Source organism: Phalacrocorax carbo, chromosome Z (genome assembly GCF_963921805.1).
Source record: "Phalacrocorax carbo chromosome Z, bPhaCar2.1, whole genome shotgun sequence".
NCBI lineage: Eukaryota > Metazoa > Chordata > Aves > Suliformes > Phalacrocoracidae > Phalacrocorax > Phalacrocorax carbo.
This window is the reverse complement of record NC_087548.1, coordinates 84407467-84419283: the sequence shown is the minus strand read 5'-3', so window position 1 is coordinate 84419283 and position 11817 is coordinate 84407467. Positions and strand designations below refer to the sequence as shown.

The 11817-nt window shown below is 47.1% G+C and overlaps 1 protein-coding gene across 2 annotated transcripts; it reads right to left on the bottom strand.

Annotated features, from left to right (window-relative positions):
- Positions 1–3017: 3017 nt before the first annotated feature.
- On the bottom strand, positions 3018–6728 carry RFESD (Rieske Fe-S domain containing). 2 transcript variants are annotated; one of them, XM_064438471.1, is made up of 5 exons: positions 6277–6728; positions 5237–5426; positions 5112–5146; positions 4720–4899; positions 3018–3200 (listed from the first exon to the last, which is right to left on the bottom strand). In XM_064438471.1, the coding sequence occupies exons 1-5, from the start codon at positions 6403–6405 to the stop codon at positions 3141–3143; spliced, it is 594 nt and encodes a 197-aa protein (XP_064294541.1). In that variant the 5' UTR covers positions 6406–6728; the 3' UTR covers positions 3018–3140. The 2 variants fall into 2 exon arrangements, with proteins under 2 accessions (XP_064294541.1, XP_064294540.1); XM_064438470.1 differs by having other exon boundaries at positions 3018–4899; positions 6277–6721.
- Positions 6729–11817: the final 5089 nt, after the last annotated feature.

Below are 11817 nucleotides of genomic sequence, written 5' to 3'. Positions count from 1 at the left end.
CCCAGTGTGGCACCAGGAACGCCGCAAGTCATGTAACGCACACAGGGGAAGGACAGCACTGCTCTGCTCTTCTGTGCTTCCCGGGGCCAAACCGCAGCTACAGAGGTATGCAGCTTCCCCTGGAGCTATCTGCACCAAACAAGCATGCAATTTTTCCAGGTTAAAAAACAATGATACCTTTTAATTGAAGGAGGTTATACCTATGTGTCTTGGATATTAATTGAAATCAGCAATTTACCTTTGCAAGCAGAGGTAACATCTCCTATTAAACAATTAATATTAATTAATTATTAATTAATTAATTAATTATTAATTAAACAAAAAGTCTACTCCGGAAATAATTATCGTATACGAAAGTTCTGGTAAAATGTAGGTTATTTAAAATAAAGTTATAATTAATATAACGCTGCAGATTACAATGGACTAATGAAATTATTTAATCTGTGGCTTTCCATGTTCTCTTGGTGTTTCGCTGAGGCTGTGGTTAACTTAGGACCCAAACAACACAGATATTACAGATGATAAAGGTGGTATCTTTTTATTAAGCCAGCCACTGAGGTTGGAAAAAGTACTAAAGCTTTCAGGCACACCAGAGTAGGGCTGTAGTACCCCTCCGGCAGCATTATTTCCATTCCCCTTGCCCTGTTCTCTGCAGTAACCTCCGAAAGGAGCTGCCAAGCCACGTGGGCAGAGCGATGGGACACTCGGGGATCGGTGGGCGCTGCCTCTCGCAGCCCGCCTTTGCGCGATCAGCAGGGGGAAAATGCGAATTACTTTTCCTAATCATATCACAAAGAGCAGGTCCAAACTTCAGACCTGATTTCATTCCAAAATGGAGCATGAAATTAGGAGCTGTACAGTGCTCTTGAAAAGGGCTTCAGTAGTGAAAGGTTGGTTCTGAAATTGCTTTCCTGCAGACTCGACATTTTTCCCTGCCTGGTGTGATCTCCTATCCTGCAGAGACTGCTCCACCGCTGTAGGTGCTCCATATGGGGACCGTTCATAAGCTTCTCAGTCCTGGCTTCCCAGCACTTTTCACATTGAAGCCGTCCTTCATTTCACGTGCCACACCAAGCAAAGTCAGGGGGACATCGCAGAGCAAGGCACTGCACGCAGAAGGAAAACGTACGGCGTCCAGCCTTAGAGTTAATGTTGTCTAATTAAGGTTTACGGTGCGGCTACATCAGGCCAAGGCTCAAGCTGCAGCTCAAATTACTACAGTCAGAGTTTTCACCTGCCTTTCTTGAAAAGATGGCCCCAGGATAGGATAAATATAAGTTGTTTATTCTGCTCAAGCTGCTTGTGAAAGCAGCTGAACATCTCACAGAGTCACCATAAAAGCTTTCAAACCAAAGCACAAAATATATTTCTCTGTTCTTTGCCTGGCTGAATAATGGTGGGAAAACAGATGATGTTTGCTCATTTGTCAAACTAAAGCCCCAAAACTATCACCACCAACAAGGGTTGATCTTGACATTGCTCTCATTAACACGTCTCTCCAGGAAGCTACAATTACCCAGCCAGTGACTTTTTGATCTCTTGCTCACAGCTTCTCGTTCCCTCATTCCTTCTGTCTCTTCATTATCCCTTAAATTCCTTAACTTAACCACCCCTCGTCTTCCTCCTTGTCCTGCTGTTAATCTCTAATTGCAAACAGCCAGGACCCAGCCGTCCTCCACCCCAACCAGTGGTTCCCTGGATGTGTCTGTCCATCCCCCCGCTTCAGCCTCCTTGCTCCCAAAAGTGGCTTTTGCTGCCTTTTCCAAATTTTCCCACAGAGATCACCTCCTCTTCTCACCTGTCCTGGCTCTCCTCGCTTCTCACCCAGCTCCGGCGCTTGCCCTCCCCGCTCTCCCATCACATCCAAGCTCCCCCGTGTTCCCCCTCCATCTCTCCCTACCCACCTCCTGACTCGCTCCCTTTCAGGGTGACCCCCACGTTCTCCATGTCTTCACACGATATGCCAGTATGACTGGAGACCTAGGGAGGGCTGGCAGGACAAGAGACTCAGAAATGTCCAATTCAGTATTTTCAAATCAGGTGCACATTCAGGCACTTCAAATCTCAGACAAAGAAAACAGAATAGTCCATATATTTTTTTAAGGCAGCAGCTTTAACACACTGTAGGTTTTGTTCTTTTCTGTTAAAAAAAAGAAAAGACAAAAAAAAGAAAACCTAACAGCCATCCAACTCACTCCTTTGCTCACAGCCACTGGAGTTAATAATTCTGTTCTGTCTATGATCATCAACAAGAAAACTGGGGGGAAATCAAACTAACTGACAAACTTTAGAGATTAAATTCATGCAGTCTCCCTGAGAATAGGAACATGCTTAAAATAAAAGCAGAAACACCTTAAAAGCTTGCAGGTAGTTCTTATTCTTGAGAAGTAGTGAAGAACAGGGACTTACCTAAGCCCGGACATGCAGTTCCTCCGATTTCATATGATCATTACAGTAAACAAACGATTAAAGGCTCTTCTGGATTTTAGCCAGAAAATTCAATTCTGCGAGAGCATGAGCACTCTTCCACTCACATGAACGTGTTTGTGAAGCTTGCAGGTAAAACTTCCTATTACTGACATTCTACTAAATGTCATACTGGCAATAGCATATTACTCATAATTGGTGCTTTCTTGGATTGAACTGCATCTTTATTAATTGAAATTTTCAATTTCTATCAACGCAATACTTAAAGAAAGAAAAAAACAACAATAAAAATACTACCTAAGTAATCACATGAGTCTACGCAGGTACATCTGAAGACCTTACAATACTTTGCTTTTACACAAACCATGTCTCTCAGTAGGACAAGACATCAATGCACGTGCAGGTGGGTGGGTGAGGAGGGAGGGAAGGGAAGCGACTCTCTGTCCCCCCCTGCACCACCCGAAGGGGTGCGTGCCCCAGGCCCCTTGCGGTGTCACCTCCCCACCTGCCTCACCTTCCTCCACCTACCCCGTGGCTGAGGGAGCAGTCGGAAAGGGAAGGTCAGGTATTCTTTTAAAAAACAAACAAACCAATAAATCCCACAGAACTGGTCAGTAAACAACAGCATTTTCTAGCAGATGATCAAACTGTGATTCATCTGACAGAAGGCAGGCGTTTGCACCTGGTCTCGTCGGCGCTGGCTGGCTGAGTGGTCAGCAAAAGGAGGAGGAGGAGGAGGAGGAGGAGGAGAGCGTTTCCATGCTGTAGTTCTTCTAAAATACAAAGCTGAAACAGGTCAGCTCAACAGCACCTTGAAGGTGTCACTTCTCCCTATCAACCACAGGAACTGTATAAAAAGGCATGATCAGAGGTGGGCAGCTAAATTAAAATCAATTTAAATAAATTTAAAATCAATCTAAATTTAAATGCAGTGAAATAAATTGATTGTGTGCTTTGCTTTTTTCATTGTGATCAGTCGGGCACAGAAGTTTTGCTCTGATACCTCCCTATGCCTCACTACTTTTAAATACATTTATAGGAACCGAGTTGACACAGACCTATTTATCCCCCAGATACATCAAAAGCAAGAGAACCCACTGCACGCAGGAGAGAAACTCACAGACCAGGCAACTTCACACCAACCCTGATTATGGCCAAACTTTGCAAATGCCAACAAATCACCCAAAAATACACCTGGAAGAACGGCAGCCATGCAAGCATCTCCGTACCCCAGACGCTGCAGGCTGGGAAGGAGAACCCACTGTGTCCCAGAGCCCAGTTTGCCCCTCGTACAGCACAGCTTGGGGGGAAACTTCTCGGAGGGGTTCTTGCGGCAAATCTGGTATCGTACATAGAGAAACCCAACTTTTGGCTCTAAAATGGAAGTACATTTTTTCAAAGGTTCATAATTCTAAAGTATAAAAACATATTTACCATAAATAAAACCAACCAAACAAGAGCCACTACGTTATGGATCATGTTTTTATACACAACAGCTTCTTTCATATCCAGGAGACTCAGGAAGCACAAGTATCCACGACAAATGCTCGTCACGATATTTGATGAACTACCACAAGGAGTTCAATGAAAGGGAGCATAAATACTACCTCAGAATCACAGTAGTAATACACAAATAGGCGTAAAGAAGGTCACTAAAATACAGACAACTTTTGTGTTTCTCGTTGTGGCACTTAATAAACACCCAGAGATTGCTCGCTTATCTAAAAAGTTAAAAATTCCCATGTCATTTATACTAAAGGCATCAGAAGTATAAACTGTTTGGGTATATAAACATAACCTTTACACCTAACTATTTGCTCTAGTCTCTCTAATGTCTTTTATAAGCAGTAATGTACTACATTCCCTCCTAAAAATTAAAACAATTCTAGGAAAACAGGATTTCTAAAATATCAAATATTATGAAGCACTCTGCTGTAAATAAGTCTTTTTGAAAGGCAAGTGACAAAAAAAAGAAAAAATCATTGGCACAAGATCAGTCACATTTTTGACAATGCAGAGCTTCTTATCTTACTCAATTCTACGTGTTTCAATGCTTTAACACAACATTAACACTAGAGTTTAATCTGGAGGCAATCTTTATGGCCACAATACATTTTTATCTCACAACAATAGTTCTTCGTTGGTGCATTCACAGGGATTCTGCTTTCTGGCCGCAGCTCACTCTGCCACTTGTGAGTTGCTTTGTTTTTCCATAGCTAAATCGCCATTATTTTTGTACTTCTCAGCAAAATAATCAGAGTCAAAGCTTACAGACAGATCTGGAGGACTCACATAAACATTTCCATTGTCTATTGTGACTTTATGAATCCTTTGTTTGACTCCCTTTGATTGCCACTGTGGTGTTGGTGATGGCTCCAAAGGGTTGATTGCTTCATATAATCCTTCTCCTGTTTCCAAAGTGATTTTATACTTATGCCAAGGACAAACAATACACGCTTGACCGTTGATATCCTGCAAGAAGAAGATAAAAATAGCAAGTCCCTTCTCCTGGAGGAATCTCTATGACGAAAGACATGTTTCATGATTTGGCTGTATGTCGGTCTGCTATTTTACGTATATATCCATTTCTTTCGAAGTTACGTTCATGTAAAAGTATTCAAAAAATGTATTGGAGCTTTCACATGACTCTACGCCACTACACTATTTTTATTTTGCTTACGTACCTCTATTTCTCCAAGACGTAAAGGGCCTCCTTCATCTGAAACATGGCAGAACACAGTATTAATTTATGCAGCAGATTTTATGCTTCACGGTTGCAACATTGAGATCAGATGTGCAAATATCTTACGGTAGCAGCGAGAGTCCATAGCATGAAATTTCCCTTCATGGTAGAAAACAACAACTTCTCTGCCATCGACTTTGGCCGTTACTCGTCGGGACCTCTTTATGTCATCTTCTTTGCCAATAAATATAAGACCATCCGGTGATGTTTCAACTGTTCCTGTGCTTGAGCTGCATGGATCTGCATCCTTAAAACACTAAAAATTCAAAAGGCCACCTTATGAAACAGTTTTTGTTTGAATTTCTACAAGCAGAACGGGTGCCTCGATCCTGGAGAAAACCCTGACACGTTTAACACGTGAAGCAAAAGGAGCAGAAGTTTTGTACTCAAGACTATCAACACGCACATGAAGCCGAGCACATGAGTTTGGTGATAACGTTTGGCCAACGTGTTCACTAACAGGACTGGGACTAGGAACACCAGCAGTTGCAAGCCTGACACCTGAGGCTGAGGCAAGATAAATCCTAAATCACTATTCATCTACTCTACACTTTAATTACCATTTCCTTGGGAAAGCTACATGCAAAAAAATACAAGGATGCTACTTGGAAAATACTATACAATTTAGCTATGCAATGGGTAAACCATTTACATGTGAACCCAATACTCTTTAAATAATGCTATGGCTAGAAATACAAACTGATGTAAGTCGATAAAAACCTGAAAATATAGCCTGCAAAATGGGAAACAAAATTGTTTATTGAGAAGCTGTATTCAACCTGGGCTTTTTAGCAAATGTATCTGCCTCTCCCTGCCTCCTTTCGTGTATTTCAAATGCCTAACAGCCCCTTCATCTCCCAGCAGAGGACGTAAGTCGTTTTACCACAAAAGCTCCCTTCCTATTGCATTTGCTTACAATTAGCTGCTATGTTCCTCTTCCCTCCGAATTCCCAGTACAACCATGCTATGTTCGCTTCCTTTGAAAAATCAGGCTACAAAAGGCCTTTGTATGTGCCGAGACCAAAGGAGAACCACAGGCGGGGGGGCTCCCGCTGGAGAGGGGTGCATAGCCACGAGGAGCAGCGTGGCAGCGAGCCACACCATACCTTAGGTCCATACCAGATGGCAACGGAGATGAGAAAGCAGATGAAGAAATGGAGGCTCAGAATAACGAGGTCCAGCATTGCCTCTCTTCGCTGTGCCGACCGCAACGGTCCTGCCTCGTTCACGCGCATAACGACGCGTGTCCCGGCCCCTCTATATGTGCAAACGGGAGGCAGCGGGGCCGGCCCCTGTGCGCCAGAGGCAGGATGTATGGAGGCTCAGCGCGGCGGCTCTGCCAGGACTGATAAGCAGCGGGGACACGCTGGGGCTGGCCTGATAACAGAAGAAGAGAGCTCCGGGTTCCTCCTGCCACCTTGCTCCCCGCGAGCCCATGCCACCACCGCCTTCCCCAAGTGGGACACGCCGAACCAGAACCCGGCTTGGAGCCACGCGCCACGTTATGTGTTTATTCAGGATCAGCGACCGCCTGTTTCCTAATAAACCGTTACACCGGGAAGACCGGTGTAAATAATAGTGTGGCATTTTCAAGGCCAGCTGTTATCTGGTTGATCATGCAATCAACTGTAAGGACCGAGTCCCTGCCTTCCAGTTTACAGGAACTTCCACCCAGTCTTACCCAGAAAGCGAAACGTCACTGTCGGACCCGCAGGACCACCCAATAAGGCATTCACGCTTCTTTCCTTTTGAAAATAAGCACAGTGTGTAGCAAACTAACCACAAAAACCAGAGGAAATCCCCAGTTTTTTACTATCACTTTTTGGCTCTCCCTGCGTATCAACTTCCCAAATTGGCCAAAATCTTAAAACGCAGAAGCCTGTAGTTAGAAACACTCTTATGAAGACACCTCTAAAAAATGTTATATCTGTATGCATACACATATAGAGATACAGACACACACACGTGCTCGTTTACCCACACACATCAGACACACACACACACGTTAAGTATGTCCAAACCAGTGTTAAAATAACACTTGGCACCAAACCCTGCGTTCGTTTAGTGATGACATTTCTACAGTCAGCCTTGTATACGTCAATTATCCGGGCACTCCAGCCTGAAACCTGGCTCAGACCGTCAGGACGTCGTGGACCCTACGTGGCACAGCTGGTGTAAATGATCAATAGCCAATGGCTTCATTTTACAGACAGAGTTTCACACTTATCTACAACTAACTGCAGATTAAAAACTGCCTTGGCACATAGGAGGTCCTCCAGAAGAAAGCCCTCGAGGCAACCTGCGCTTGTTAATATGCTAATGAGTTTGTTAAATGCATGGTGGCAAAAGACTTTGTTCCTTTAGAAAAAGAACAGGCCCGGGGACTCCTCATCGGGAAAGACCTGTAACTAGACCCTCTTACTGCAGGCCTGCTGTTGGCCACTTTCCCACCCACGAAGTGGACGTGTACCTGCAAAGTCTGAACAGAAAATGAGAGATTCCAATGCAGAGCAGCCCAGGAGGCAGCGAAAGCCCCGAAGGAGGCTGCAGTTTCTTGTCTAGAAGAGGTCCCTGAGTTTGGGATGGGACCCAGCATAAGGGAAGGGCAACAGACCTCCTCCAAGGTGGTTTTCACCCAATACAACCTTCTCCTCTTCCACCTTGGCCCCCAGCTCGGTGCCACCTGGACAGTGCTGCTTCCACAGCTGGAAGCAGATGAACAAAGACCTGCCTCCTCCTCCCTTTCTTCAAACAGCACAGGCGTTAAGCCTGGATCAGGGGATAGCTGAGCTGGCGACTGTCACCCGCCTATCATCAAAAGCACATTAAGGGGGCGATTTGTCTGCCTGCCCTCTCACAGTCCCTTGGGAAACCCTCACACTCTACCTAAGGTGAAACAAGAACCAGTTTTGCTTGCTCCTGGTTTTTCCAGGATGGTGACCATATTAAACCCACCCATTCGAACAAGGCACGGATACAACAGCCCTCATAACCCCACAGGTCCCATGACAGAATCCTGCACTACCGACCAGCTGCCAGAGCAGCACCTGCCAATGGAAGTGAAAACGTTTCAGTCAAAAAGAAAAAAGGCTGTTCACACACACACACAAAGTTGATTCCCTACTAGATTTTTCCTAATGTTTTCCTAAGAGTTCGGCTGCTTTGATGTTTTCTGAGTCAGTGCACTGCAGTGGATGGAGGCGTCCCTGTGGCCAAGTGCCATGTGGTGCTAACGGCAGCCTGAGGGGCTTGGGAGTGGCAGAAGAATTCGTTTTCCAGATAGAAATACAGCTGGGATTATGAGTCGTAGTAATTCTTTGCTGTACCCTGCTCTAACTCCTCTTCCTCCTTTGAGGAAAGGGGAAAAAAAAAAAATCACTGCTGTGTGGGGAGTGGGCCTGGTGTGCCCCAGAGACATGGGTGTTGGGGCAGGCAGCTGCCGGGGGCTGCCAAGGGTCCCGACAGCTCCTCTCTGGAGACCAGAACAAGCGATGAACCCCCCACCCCCCCAGCTCCCCCTGCTCGCCCCGGCTGCCCTCCTGGGGATGCTGCGGTGGGGATGCCGGAGGCGGGGTGCCTGAGCCGTCGGGGGAAGATGCTCACCGGTGCCTGGGTGGTTTAGGGGCTGGGAAAAGCCGGGGGACGGTGCCCACCGGTGCCCGGGGTGGGGATGCCCGCCGGTGCTGGCGGCGGAGGCGGGGGTGGGGGGGCGTGTGATCCGCCCTGGGCGCAACCCACCCCCCTCACCGGATGACGGGCAGCCCCTCTACATATACGGTGTGGCTTCAGGGAGCGCCGCGCCGCCGGCGGGGGAGCTCGGGGTCCGGGCGGCGGCAGGGTGGGGTGCGGCAGCGATGGAGGACGACCCCTTCCCCACCGGCCTCAAGCCGGCCGCCCCCGGCCGCCCCCCCTGCTGCTGGCGCTGGTGGGCAACGGGCCGGTGCTGGGGCGGCTGCGGGGCGGGCGGCGGGGGCACCTGCGCTGCCCGAGTTGGGGGGCTGGCGCTGAGCTTGGGGATATATTGTCTTATTTTTTCTTTTTCTTCACCTTTTTGGTGTCTTTTCGCGTCAAACAGGGCTTACGGAAGTGGGCAAGACCAGCAGGATGGCTGCCGCTATGCAAAGTGCCCCCACGTTGTTCCCATTCAGAGCCCGACTTGCTTGTCATCCTTACAAAGCCACATGAGTATTTCGGACGCCCTGTGTGGTTTTTGCGGTACCTCATTCAAAAATCGGTCAGCCCAAGAAATTACTCATTTTTTTTATTGTCGCTCTTGTTTAAATGCACTCAAAACGTGCAGATGCCACCGTTCCGTTTCAGGCGGGCTGGTGTAACTCTTGCATTATTTAACGACTGAGCTGTACAGAGCGAGCACGGGGCTGTAACGGGCACCCTGCAGTGGGATGTGGCTTGTAAAATGTGGCAAAACGTTCTAAAACACTGTATTTATTCCCGCCTAGTGGGTTTCAAGGCAGAGTGATGAAGGAATACTCCACTGAGACTGTATCCTCATTTAGCTCCACTTTTAGTTGCAAGATTTCCATTACAACCACTTCACCAGCTGAATATTTTTGTCACATTGACACTACAAATTAAACAAAACCTACATTTTTTTCTGAGACACGAGAGCTCTATTTCTGTAGGACCGGGCATGATCGATGTCCAACGTTTACAGCTGGTAGCATACGCGTGTCAATACCCTCAGTACGTTGATGATAGCGCACAGGCATTAAAATGATTGACAGACCAGAGCGGGTGACAGCGAGAGCTCCGTACCCGCAGGCGGGAGCTGTGTTAGGTGCTGTCATCGGACCCGGGAGGGACACCCGCATCCCCGCACCCGGTTGCCGCTGTGGATCCCTGGTCCGGCTGACACCGTCGAGGAGTCTGTGACGCTGAACATGAACCGAATCGTGTTGATGCTGTGATCACGTGAAACTGTTTCTCCCCCCAGAAGACCCTGGCTGTGGTGCCAGCGCAGGCGCTGCTGGCGTGGGGAACAGCGCGGCCGCCTGTGCAGCTTTCGGCAGCTGCAGAGCATTTTTTAATGGCAACGTCTCTCCTCACAGGAAGGTGCCAAGTGGGGCTCACCAGCTCCTAGAGCCTGCAGGCATTTAGGCTCTGGTGAGCGCTGCTCGGGCAGGGAATGAGGACGGTCAGTTCGGGGCAAGGCACCTGCTTGCGCAGGGTCTCGCTGGCTCTTACAGGGCCTTTTCTTGCTTATTCGGGGCAACACATCAGCACTGGCTCAGCGACACAGCACCTGAGGCTAATCACGTCCTTGCTCTCTCTGGCTCTTACCAACCTACACAATAATCCCTCCTCTGCACCTCGCTCCGTTCCATAGAAACCGCCTCTGGGTGGGTGCCCGTGCTGTTTGGTCACTTATGAAGGTACCAGGCGCTGCCTGACGCGTAGCTGTAGCACCTCAGTCTCAAACAGCTTCCTCCCAGGAAGCCTTCCATCCCAGGCTTGAGGTGACTTTTCACAGAAGACATCATCACTCTGAAAACGGTGGCCTCATGGCATGTTTTAACAGGACCTCATTACAATAATTCATGGCTACGCATAATTACTGCTGCTGCTAAGGCGTTATTGTAAAGGTGGGTAAAGCCGAAACTGGCGTGTGAATGGGACTGAACTTTGTTCACTAAGAAACAAAACAGCGGTGAAGCCTAAATCCCCTCCTGGCCCGCAGGAGGGGCTGCAAGGAGCATCCCACAGGCATTCGGTCCGCCCCGATCCGCTGCAGGACCATGCAGACCGCAGCCGTTCTGGACAAATATTATCAACTTATTTTTAATCAGTTCCAGAGACAGTTTAGACACTTGACGGGCTATTTTAATGTTTAGCCATTTCTGGCTCTTTCTCCTCCAAATGGCTCATCAGATCAGCCCTGCTGAGAACCAAAGACGTTTCTTTTTCTGCTCTCAGTGGCAGCATTTGCCGTGCTCTTACACGACCCTGATTCATGAAAACTTGTCAAGGCTTCTTGGGCAGCTGAAACAAACCTAGCATGATTCACAAGTCATTTATTTATATATTACTTTCCTCTGAATCCTTCCGTCTGCTTACGTCCTCCTTAAAACCCACGGCGGAGACAATACCCTGAGGATTCACTAGTGTTAAGAAGAAAAAAATAATTGCCTCCTGCACCTTACATACAACATTCCTTTAAGTCACGCTGGAACATCATTTCCTTCATCACCGCATCGTGTTTTTGATTCATACTCTGCTTCTGGTTCTCTAAAACCTCCAGGTCTGTGGAGCTTTTCCTCTGCAAAACCACAGCCCAGTCTGTTGTGCATCATTTTAATATGTTTTTTCCTTTCCCTTTTATTTTGACCGTTAACAAATCCATGATGAATTTTACCTGATTTCAGATAATTTTTTCCAACTCATGAGGACTACTTTGAATCTCAGCCTATCCTCAGAAGTGCTGGTAGCTCTCCCAGGGTGCATTTTCCCATATTTAATAAATGCCTACTCCTGCATTCAAATTACTTAAGAAAAAAAGTACCAAGCAGTATTACACCGAATCTTGCAGACCTTCTTTGATCAGCCTCCCCACTTCTTAATTTTTGGTATCTAATACTGAGCTTGATTTTAGCCAGTCATGGACCGAACTTAGAGTAATTTGTTCCAGA

Coding starts and splice junctions, on each gene's coding strand:
- RFESD (XM_064438470.1), bottom strand. CDS start 6,405: ATGCGCGTGAACGAGGCAGGACCGTTGCGGTCGGCACAGCGAAGAGAG. Junction 5,147..5,236: donor TATGGACTCTCGCTGCTACC/GTAAGATATTTG, acceptor GCCATGTTTCAG/ATGAAGGAGGCCCTTTACGT. Junction 4,900..5,111: donor TACGTCTTGGAGAAATAGAG/GTACGTAAGCAA, acceptor TTCTTCTTGCAG/GATATCAACGGTCAAGCGTG.